Here is a 10713-nt window from a genome sequence, read left to right on the forward strand (position 1 = left end):
ACTGGCCGCCGCGCGCCGCTCCCCTCCAGCTCGCCTGCGCCTCTCACTGACTCTCTCCTTCCCTAGCTGCAGCTAACTCGGGTCGGGAAAATGCGACAGCGACTGCCCACTCGAGGTCGTCATGGCGACAGCCAGTGAACGTGTTCCTCTCCTCGGGCAGGCCCCCGAATGTAGAGGAGCTGCTTCGCGAGGCGCAGCTCAATCTCCAGAGCCTGTTGCAAGGTACCGAGAGGGAGGGGGGCTGCGGCCGGAGCCCAGAGGCGAGATGCGCAGCGGCAGGAGGGAGGCAAAGAAGAAAGAGGACAGGGACCAGCAAGATAAAAAGAGAGAACAGTTTAAAAACAATCGACAAAGCAGTTTCCAGCTTTCACCTTTCAGCCTAATGATTCTGAAAGAGGCTATTTCCAGGGCTGTTTCCCCCCATCCCCACCCCCTTTTTTCAGCTCAGTAGCCCATGGGGAAACAATGACAGAGACTGAGGCAGGGCCATAAGTCATACCATTCACCGAGAGCTGGGTGGGAGACTCCCACAATGTGGGCCCACATTCCCTCCAGTCACCCTCTTGCCACATCGCCCATGCCTTTGGGATGCTGGCACCAGAAGACAAAGGGGGCATCTGCAGGATCTCCCACTCTGGGCTTCACTCACTCTGCTCTTACAATAACCGCCCCTGGATAGCTACTGCCTCACCAAAGTAAGCCCAATACACAGCACCCAGGGGTCACCTATTTTGTCCTCCTAACCAGCCTGAGCTTCTCCATGTAAAGAATCACATCTTACTACCCTGGGGTTTCCAGAAGCACCTGGCACAAGGCTGGATTCCCTCCCCACCTGCCAAGAGGTGCTCAGTGGATGTTAAGCATGAAAAGAGGTCTTGTCAGCGCTCCTTTATCCATACTAATAAAGGTTAACTCTAATGGCGAATAGAAAACTGCTGATGGGCCACCAACGGGATGACAGCCATAACCCCCACCCCCTACCAGGGCAGTGGTAACCTTCGAAAAGCAAGATGCCAAGGGACACCATGAGCCTGGTGTTCAGATAACAAAGGAGTTGCCACGCAGAAAAAGGGTTGATGTGCTCTGTGTTGCTACCATGGCAGAATTAGGACCAGTGGGTGGAAACCCAGAAGGAGGCACATTCCACCTCCAGATAAGGAAGAACTTTCTGACACGCCTGACAGCCCCAATTGTCCGTGGAAGAAATGAGCTGCCTTGGGAGGGAGGGAGCTCCCCTTCCCTGCAGGTGTGTGCGCTGAGGCTGAAGAAGCACCTAGAAGGGCTGCTGAGGAAGGAGTCTGGGCACAGAATGAGGTGTTGGACCAAAGAACCCCAAGAGCAACCCCAAATCTCTATGATTCTAAGAGTCTTTGTTCAGTGTACATACAGCATGAATGTCCCTTCTCTACTCTCACTTTCTTCATGTATTCATCAAATTCATCGCTTCAATCAACCCCATTCAAATCTTGTGCATCCTTATTCACTGATGATGCCGCTGAACTTCTGCCTCTTTTGTGCTGTTACCTCCTCCTTCCCTCTCCTTCACCTTAGCCCTCCTAGACCTGACACCACTCACAGTGGGACTAAGGTGCAGGGAACCCGGCCCACAAAGGCTCAAGTAAGAGTTCTTGACATCCAAGAAGACTCCATATTGGACTTCCTGGTGTAAATCTCTTCTTGCTTCACGCAGGTCATTTCCTTGGTAGGGTTGCAAAAAACCTTAAGAGCTGCAGGGCTTCAAAGAGAGAAACTTGCAGTCCAAAGTAGCAAAAGGTGTCTGCATTCTGAGCCTCTTTTTGTAACTGAGCACTCAAGGTGGGGGTCATTGAGATAAGGGCTTGGTCCCCAAACCACCACAGCATGAATTTATTGACTTTCTTTTCTCCTCGACCCTCATGGTCCTGGGAAGCAAGCACTTTTCCATTTCCAAATCCAGTGGCTCGAACACCTGGAAATAGCCTAAAGAAAATGCAAGTCAGGCCTGGCAGCTAGAGCAGGAGCCCTGGCTCGTGGCCCTTCTCCGGCCCAGCGCTTGGCCGTGGCACCCTAGAGTGTGTGTCTCCACTGTGCTATTTTTCAGAAGAATATGAGGAACAGTATTCGGAGGCCAGACTTGTGGGGCAGACCTTCCGCTCTTCTGATGAGGCCACTGAGCCCACCCCCAACCCAAGGCCCCAGTCTGCCAGGCGTCTGGAGTTTGTATTGATGGTGAGTTGCCTCATCCCCTACCTGGGAGAGCCAGCATGCACCCACTGACAGGAGACCTCCAGCTGCTTACGTTACCCACTGGAAGCTGCTCACCTCTGCTCACCAGCAGAGCTACCCTGAGGCCCCACTGGGATGGGCCCTGCACAGCAGGTGCCTGGCCTGGCGGCCTGTCCACACTTTCCTGCCTCCCAGACGAAGTCTCCAACTACCCAGCCTAAACAGCCACCCTATGGGCACTGGCTCATCGCCGGGCAGGAATACACCCTTTCCATCACCTTCTCTCCCAACAGCCTACAAAACGGCAGCTGAGAGAGGATGAGACTACCACCCAGGGTGTGAGGGCCCCCGAGGCCTCCCTGAGCCTGTCTACCACAGCCGACAAGCAAACTGCCTGGAATAACCTCTTCCCTCTGCCCATCCTAGAGGAGAAGCGGTGGCCTCAGCCTTGCTCCACGCAGTCTGACATTGTGCCCATCAACATCTCTGGTAGAGTTGCTTAGCACCGCCTTCTTCCCTTCATGCCTCTACAGACCATCTTCTTCAATGCACTGGGTGTTGGGGGAGGGAAGTGAGACTTTCTTTGCTACCGGCTCACCTTGCGCTGTCACGGTCATGGCTCTTGCCAGGGAATGGAGGCATGCAGAAGAGGGGGCGCTGGCTGCTCTTTCTTCACCCCCTCCTGGCACTGCCACCCTGAGACCATTTGATAGCAAACAAAATTTTCTTAACAGAAAGCTTCAAAGCCTTATGAACTTGTGTGCTCTTCAGAGCACATATGGAAACTTAAAGTTTGTGAGTTCTGTTTGGGTCAGGGCAAGACAACTTCTTGTGCCCACAGCTGGGTTTGGAGTACACTGATAAGAGTCGGAGCGGGAGAGTAGGGTTTGGAGTGCTGGTGGTAACAAGGGAGGATCACACCTGGGCACAGACCAAAGGCCTGGTGGCACTTTCACTGGACATTAATCTTCTAGCAAGGTGGGCCTCCTCAACTTGTTTGGCAAGTTTTCAAGAAAAGAAGTGGTAGAAAGGTCCTAAGGCCAAAAAGATCAAAAGGGGACCCAGTACAACTTTGAGAGTGGGGAACATGATGTATTATATGTAGCCCAGCTGGCTGTGGCTCTGGGGGCATGTGGCACACTATACCATGCTCACTATTAATCCATGATCTACACTCCATCAGCTGTAAGGGGAAGAGAAGGAGGGCCAGTCATTTGAGAAGGAGATAGGGCCAAGCAGCATGATGAAACCATGATCTCAGTAACCTAAAGGGATCAGAGGGGTCCTGTGAGCCAGCGCCAGCCTGTGCTCTGCTGGAAAATGTTGATAAAGATGATGAGGACAGCTCTGGCCACACGTGGCAGTGCTCCCTGGATATGGGGTCCTCCACTGTCACTGGCATCATTTCAGAAAATCAGAGGCAGGAAATAGAGCCCACAGCCTAGGGAAATATACCTAAAGGAGTGAGGGCTGATGAGGAAAGACTCCAGAAATTATGTTGAACATTTTGTGTCTAAATGTCTATCTTGGCCAGGCACAGTGGCTCACGCCTGTAATTCCAGCACTTTGGGAGGCTGAGGTGGGTGGATCCTTTGAGCTCAGGAATTCAAGACCAGCCTGGGCAACATGGGGAAACCCCATCTCTACCAAAAATACAAAAGAAATAGCCAGGTGTGGTGGCACACACCTGTGGCCCCAGCTACTCGGGAGGCCGAGGTATGAGGATCGCTTGACCCCAGGAGTCAGAGGTTGCAGTGAGCTGAGATGGCGCCACTGCACTCCAGCCTGGGTCACGGTGAGACTTTGTCTTTAAGTAAATAAATAAATGTCTGTCTTCCTCTCGATGAGGCTGTCCCTGAGCTTTGCCCACAGAGCCACTTGCTGAGGAGTCTGTGGACGTGTGCAGCTGTGTGGCTGGCAGGGGAGGGTCTGGCTAGCCAGCTGCTGAATGAGAGAAAGGGAGGTGGAATCACAGACCTCGCCCCACCACCCTGCCTTGCCCTGACTCTGACCCAGCCATTTCCCAGCACCCAAAGACTGACCTAGCACTTTAAGAGAAATAGAGCTCTAAAAATTTTTTTTAAAATAATATTAAGTAAGACATATTATTGAGGAAATCTTCCATTTTAATTGCGTTGAATTTGAAAACATTATCAAATCAGTAAACAAACTGAATTAACAGGTATTTTGAAAGTACCATGTAACTCAGATGAAGTGATAACTATAATCTGTGTCAATAATTTCCCTAAATTGAAAAGCCAGTGCCAGGAAAAAAAGAGAGAGAGAGAGAAAGAGAAAGAAATAGAACTCAATCACCATGCTGTGGGCCAGCTTTGGTAAAACGTGACCAGGAGACTGTAGGACAGACTATCAGGCATCTTCCTGGATGGTGGAGGGCAGTGGGGCAGCCTCTTGGAGACACTGGCCTCACCTGGCCCATATAAAGACCTTCTCTGAGAAAAGATCACAGTCAGGCAGCATCTAGTCCCAGCCCGCTGCTCTACACCAGTGGTTCTCACCCCTGGCTGTACCTCTGAATAATCACTTGAAGACTTCTAGAAAATGCTTCTACCTGAGCCCTACTCCCAGAGATTTCAGTGTTCTGGGGTAAGGTCCAGGTGTTGCAGTTTCAAAAGCTGCCCAGTTGATTTAAATATGTAGCCCAGGGTTGAAAACCACTGCCCCCAAACACCTAAGACTTACAGGTAACCTGGGTGCAGCCTGGGAAACCCAGCATGCATGCCCAGGGCCAAGTTGGGAAAGATGGGGAAGAAGTGCCACCTGCCTTGGATGCTATTCATGCTCATCACAACTGCCATAATTCTCTTCTCTCAGGCCAATTTCCACTGTGCTTTAAACAGAAACCAGGATGCACCCAAGTGTCTTTATTTTGGCTACAGGGCAGCAGTTTGATAAACATGCAAGTTTGCGACATTCGTTGTTTAACACAGAGACAGCCGTGAACCCCAAGTCCACCCTGAGGCGGAGGCGGACCATTATTGGATTCTCTAACTTTTCCCAACGAGACCAAGGTGACCCCACCACAGCTGATTCCCCAGTCCCTTCCCCTTACCCACTCCCACCAATCCTGCCACCCAGGTGGTACTGTGGTGATGGGGAACAGGAATAATTGGGTGGAGGAGGGGGCCTCCGGATGTCCTGAAAAAGCCAATATGGTAATTAAGAATAGCTAAGGGCCTCGTGTCAAGGGCGTCAACTGAATATGGAGAATAGGTCTCCTGGGCTAATGAATCCATTACATTATTGTTTCCCATTATAAATGTAATGTAACCAGATATGCCAAATTTAGGCAAATAGATGAGGAGAGAGGGATCCTTACCATCATCTTAACAGAACCATTACTACCATTAAGCGAATGCTGGCCAGGAGCACAGACCAGGGAGATAGCAGAGGGTAAGAGCCCTGGTCTTTCCGCTTACTGACCGGGAGACCTTGGCCAAGTTACATAACCTCTCTGAGCCTCAGCTTCTTCATCTATAAACTGGGGATAATGATACCGACCCGGTGGAATTAGCATGAAGACTAGCGTTATTGTATGTAACTTGCCTACCATGTTCCTGGTACATAGTCAGTGTCCAACAAATGGTGGCTGTTATTACAAATTCTCATAGCAGTAGTAGTTATAATAATAATAATGACATGACACTATTAATTGTTTGTGTGTATGAGAAAACGTTTGGGGATTTGGAACATCCAAACGTTTTCCTCACATCTGTAGGTTATCCTCAGCCTCTTATGTTGCAAAGCTTAAAAGTGACTGATGCGAACAATGCAACCAGACTCTTAGCTTTGCAGTTTGGGCATACTCCAGAGTCACTGCTGGAGCCAAATGTCACACCATGCTGTCCTTAGTTCGGAAGCCTCTACTCTCATCTCCGGATGGATGAATGCTGAGGTCTGTGATGGTTTCATGAGCCTGGGGTGAAAGTATGGGGAAAATGCAAGGTAATCCCACATGACACTTCAGCTCTAAGAGGAATAATCAAAGCTGGAAAGTATTTGGCAGCCATCTGGACCATTCAAGGGCACCATGTGACTCACTGTGGGGTGACGGGCAAGGACCCAATTTCCCCAGCATCCTCATCCATGGAAGGGAAGAACCAAGGAATTCTGACCAAGCTGTTGGCAAATGCTTCTTGGCAAAAAAGTTGGTGCTCCTGTCTCAAAACAGCTGGTGGGAGATCCCTTGCTGTAGCACTCATGTCCTGTGTTTATTTCCTCCAGGTCACAGCAACAGCCCAGCAGGCATTGTGACCCACTCTACCACCTCTGACATCAGGCCCAGTCACTCAATTCCGGAAGGGGTTCATGGAAGAGTTGCAGTTGGTCAGGATGCTCGGTTCCCAAGTCTCACCTCGCCAGTACTGAGAACTCCTTCCAGTGAGCCGGACGAACCTCACCAGGCGCGGAGTGGCCCAAACCCTCCTGGCATGGAGAGCATGGGAATGGTGTACAGTGTCCCCAGTTCTTGCAATGGACCTACAGAATCAACCTTCTCCACTTCCTGGAAGGGAGATGCTTTTACCTACATGACTCCAAGTGCCACCAGCCAGAGCAATCAAGTCAATGAAAATGGGAAAAATCCTTCCTGTGGGAATTCTTGGGTCTCTCTAAACAAAGTCCCACCTCTGGTTCCTAAGGAGGCTGCTACCCTCCTTGTTGCTCGTGATAACCCAGCAGGATGCAGTGGGTCAGCTGGCTACCCTGAGCACCTTATTCAGCGAAGGCACATGCCCGAAAGACCCTCCAAGATTGGCCTTCTGACCAGTGGGACCACGAGGCTGGAGACAGGCCCCGGCGGGGCCAGCAGATTCCGGGAGCGGTCACTGTCTGTGCCCACAGACTCAGGCACCACAGATGTGGACTATGATGAGGAGCAGAAGGCCAATGAGGCCTGTGCCCTGCCTTTTGCCAGTACAAGCTCTGAGGGCAGTAACAGTGCTGACAACATCGCCTCCCTTAGTGCCCAGCAAGAGGCCCAGCACAGAAGGCAGAGGTCCAAGAGTATCTCACTTAGGAAGGCCAAAAAAAAGCCTTCCCCACCCACACGCAGTGTCTCACTGGTCAAAGATGAGCCAGGCCTCTTGCCTGAAGGTGGGTCAGCACTACCCAAGGACCAGAGGCCCAAGAGCCTTTGCCTCTCCTTGGAACACCAAGGACATCACTCGTCCCACCCAGATGCTCAGGGTCACCCAGCTGTTCCAAACCACAAAGATCCAGAAGGTACACAATTCTCCCACCACTGGTATCTTACTGACTGGAAGTCTGGTGACACCTACCAATCCCTGTCCAGCTCCAGCACTGCCACTGGCACCACAGTCATTGAGTGCACCCAAGTTCAGGGCAGCTCAGAGTCTCTTGCCTCGCCTTCCACCTCCAGAGCCACTACACCTTCCCAACTCTCCATTGAAGTGGAGGCCAGGGAGATATCCTCCCCGGGAAGGCCCCCTGGACTGATGTCACCCTCCAGTGGCTACTCCAGCCAGTCGGAGACACCAACACCTACTGTTTCCATGTCCCTGACCCCGGGCCACTTACCCCCTCCAAGCAGCAGTGTCCGGGTACGTCCAGTGGTACCTGAGAGGAAGTCATCACTACCCCCGACGTCACCAATGGAGAAATTTCCCAAGTCACGGCTATCATTTGACCTACCACTGACCTCTTCACCCAACCTGGATCTGTCTGGGATGAGTATCTCCATCCGAAGCAAAACCAAGGTGAGTCGGCACCACTCAGAGACAAATTTTGGTGTCAAGCTGGCCCAAAAAACTAATCCCAACCAGCCAATCATGCCTATGGTTACTCAGTCCGACCTACGTTCTGTTCGCCTGAGGTCGGTCAGCAAGTCTGAGCCGGAAGATGACATTGAGAGCCCTGACTGTGCCGAGGAATCCAGAGCAGAAGAAGTCTTCACCTTGCCAGAGAGAAAGACAAAACCTCCCGTAGCTGAGAAGCCTCCGGTGGCCCGGAGGCCTCCAAGCTTGGTCCACAAGCCACCATCTGTTCCCGAGGAGTATGCGCTAACTTCACCAACCTTGGCTATGCCCCCCAGGAGCTCAATTCAACATGTGAGACCACTCCCTCAAGACAGCTACACGGTAGTGCGGAAACCAAAGTCCTCCAGCTTCCCAGATGGCAGAAGCCCAGGGGAGTCAACAGCACCCTCATCTCTTGTTTTCACGCCTTTTGCCAGTTCCTCTGGTGCTTTCTTCTCAGGAACACAGCAGCCTCCCCAGGGAAGTGTGGAGGACGAGGGCCCCAAGATGAGGGCCCTGCCTGAAAGAATTAGCCTCCAGAGCCAGGAAGAAGCTGAGAAAAAGAAAGGCAAGATTCCACCTCCCGTACCAAAAAAACCCAGCATGCTGTACCTGCCTCTCACTTCTCCCATAGCTCAAATGGAGGCCTATGTGGCAGAACCAAGGCTGCCTCTCAGCCCCATCATCACCCTGGAGGAAGACGCCAAGTGTCCCCCCACCAGCGATGACCTGCAATCACTTGGTCAAAGGGTGACTTCAACTCCTCAGGCTGACAGTGAAAGGGAGGCAAGCCCTCTGGGTTAGTAAACTGTCTGTTGGCTTTTTCCTTCAGTCACAGGAGAGATGAGGGTGAGAATGAAGTGCCAGAGATGGAAGCAGATGCCCCAGAATAATTATCCTGATCCCAAGTCAGTGCGGGCACCGCTTGAGGGTTTGGGTTACTCTAAATAGGAACCACGGGCTGGCCTTACTGCCCTTGAGATCAAGATTAGCCCGAGGCAGATCTCCAAGGCCCAGTTTAGGCCACTCTCCCCTCTAAATCCCTAGTGCTGAGATAATGAAATCAAACTAGGTTCTAGCACCCTAGGACTTCAGCATCCCACGTCCCTAGCCAAGCGTGCATCCTATCATGGGAACTACTCCTCCACCTCACTGTACAGTACTTTTCACTGGCTGCACTGAGTTTAATTCCCTACATGAGACTCAATACCCCACCAGACTGAGTTCATGTGCCATGGCAGGCTTGGAGCCATCTGAAACAATGGAATATGTTGCCACCAGCAGCCTCTCTTTGTGCCTTCTGGAGGAAAGGGAGCTCATTTTCTTGGGTGGTTTGACTTCTTTGGCTCTTCCTGGAACCATAAAATGTAATACGTAATGTTTCTCATCCTTTCTTTTTCTGTCTCTCTTTGTTTTAATTGTGGTAAAATACCCATAACATTTACCATCTTGACCATTTTTAAGTATGCAGTTCATTCGTGTTAAGCACATTCACATTGTTAAGCAACCAATCTCCCGAACTCCTTTCATCTTGCAAAACTGAAACTCTGTACCCAGTAAACAACAACTCCTCTTTCTCCCTCCCCCCAGATTCCTCCCTCCAACCACCATTCTACTTTCTGGTTCTATGAATTTGACTCTAGACACCTCATATAAGTGGAATCATACAGTATTTGTCTTTTTGTGACTGGCTTATTCCACTTAGCTTAATGTTGTCAGTGTTCATCCATGTTTCTCATTCTTCTCTGAACCCTTAACACCAAAAATTGAAATCTCATGGCCTTCTATATGCGGATTTTTACTTTCAGTATGAGTCAATCATGACTAAGCCAAGCAAATAAATCAAAGCCCCAGGTAGTTGTAGAAAACGCTTCCTCAGACTCCACAGTCTCCCCTCTGAGATTCAAGTAGGTTCCACTCTAACCCACTGGGTGGGAGTCAGTACTTTAGATCATTCCCAGCTCCTTCATTTAGAGAAATTATATACAGTGTTTAAAACAAGAGAATGCTCGGGCCACCCGTTATAATGACAAAGGCATGAGAGAATAGGGACCCATGCTGATCTTCACCACTCACTTCACCTTGGGCAAATCATTAAGCTTCTGAACTTCACATGTTCCTCCTCTGCAAAATGGAGATATTAAAAATCTCCACCCTGCTGCCGTCACAGAGTTGCTTTGACCATCAAATGAAATAACATATGAGAATGTACTTTGTCCTATCTATTGTGGTCAAACTCATTCCTTTTGGTTTTTTATGTCTAGGGAGTTCTGTGGAACCAGGCACCGAAGAAAAAAGTTTAATCAGTGATAAAACAGCCGAATGGATTGTGGAGGATGATGATGACGTGTTTGTGGCTTCACGCACAACTGAAGATTTATTTACTGTGATACACAGGTTTGCACCAGTTTCCTTAATTCTAATTGCAATTGCCTTCCCTTTTTGTACTTAAAGAAAAACTGCTATTCCACATTGAAATCCTAATTGTAAAAGAAAAAGAAAAAAATTAAAAGTAAGAAAAAACTGCTACCTCTAAGCAGCCATTAGAATTGCACCTGGAGGCTAAGTTCAGATACCCACATATGTGAGCGCAGTCCAGGGCCTTGAATCTCAAATTCACTGACATCATTGGGTAAAGTGGAGGAAGGGAGAGGAGAGGAGGACCAGGTGCCGAGTGAGAGGCCCCTCGTCTCTTAGCAACCACTTGGCCTATTGTGGCTTCATCTGCTCT

General features: G+C 50.2%; 1 protein-coding gene across 4 annotated transcripts in view; it reads left to right on the forward strand.

Moving 5' to 3' along the window:
- NHSL2 (NHS like 2) overlaps nt 1-10713 on the forward strand; it is a 70988-nt gene that overhangs the window by 52477 nt on the left and 7798 nt on the right. For 3 of the 4 annotated variants that reach the window (XM_030933931.1, XM_030933932.1, XM_030933930.1), the window contains 2 exons: nt 6451-8781; nt 10247-10379. In XM_030933931.1, the coding sequence (XP_030789791.1) occupies nt 6451-8781; nt 10247-10379 (2464 nt within the window). Of the gene's footprint in view, nt 1-66; nt 223-2080; nt 2209-2498; nt 2695-5105; nt 5238-6450; nt 9376-10246; nt 10380-10713 lie in introns of those variants that run through there. The other variant, XM_030933929.1, reaches the window with a different exon arrangement.

This window comes from Rhinopithecus roxellana, chromosome 7, assembly GCF_007565055.1.
Source record: "Rhinopithecus roxellana isolate Shanxi Qingling chromosome 7, ASM756505v1, whole genome shotgun sequence".
Taxonomy (NCBI): Eukaryota; Metazoa; Chordata; class Mammalia; order Primates; family Cercopithecidae; genus Rhinopithecus; species Rhinopithecus roxellana.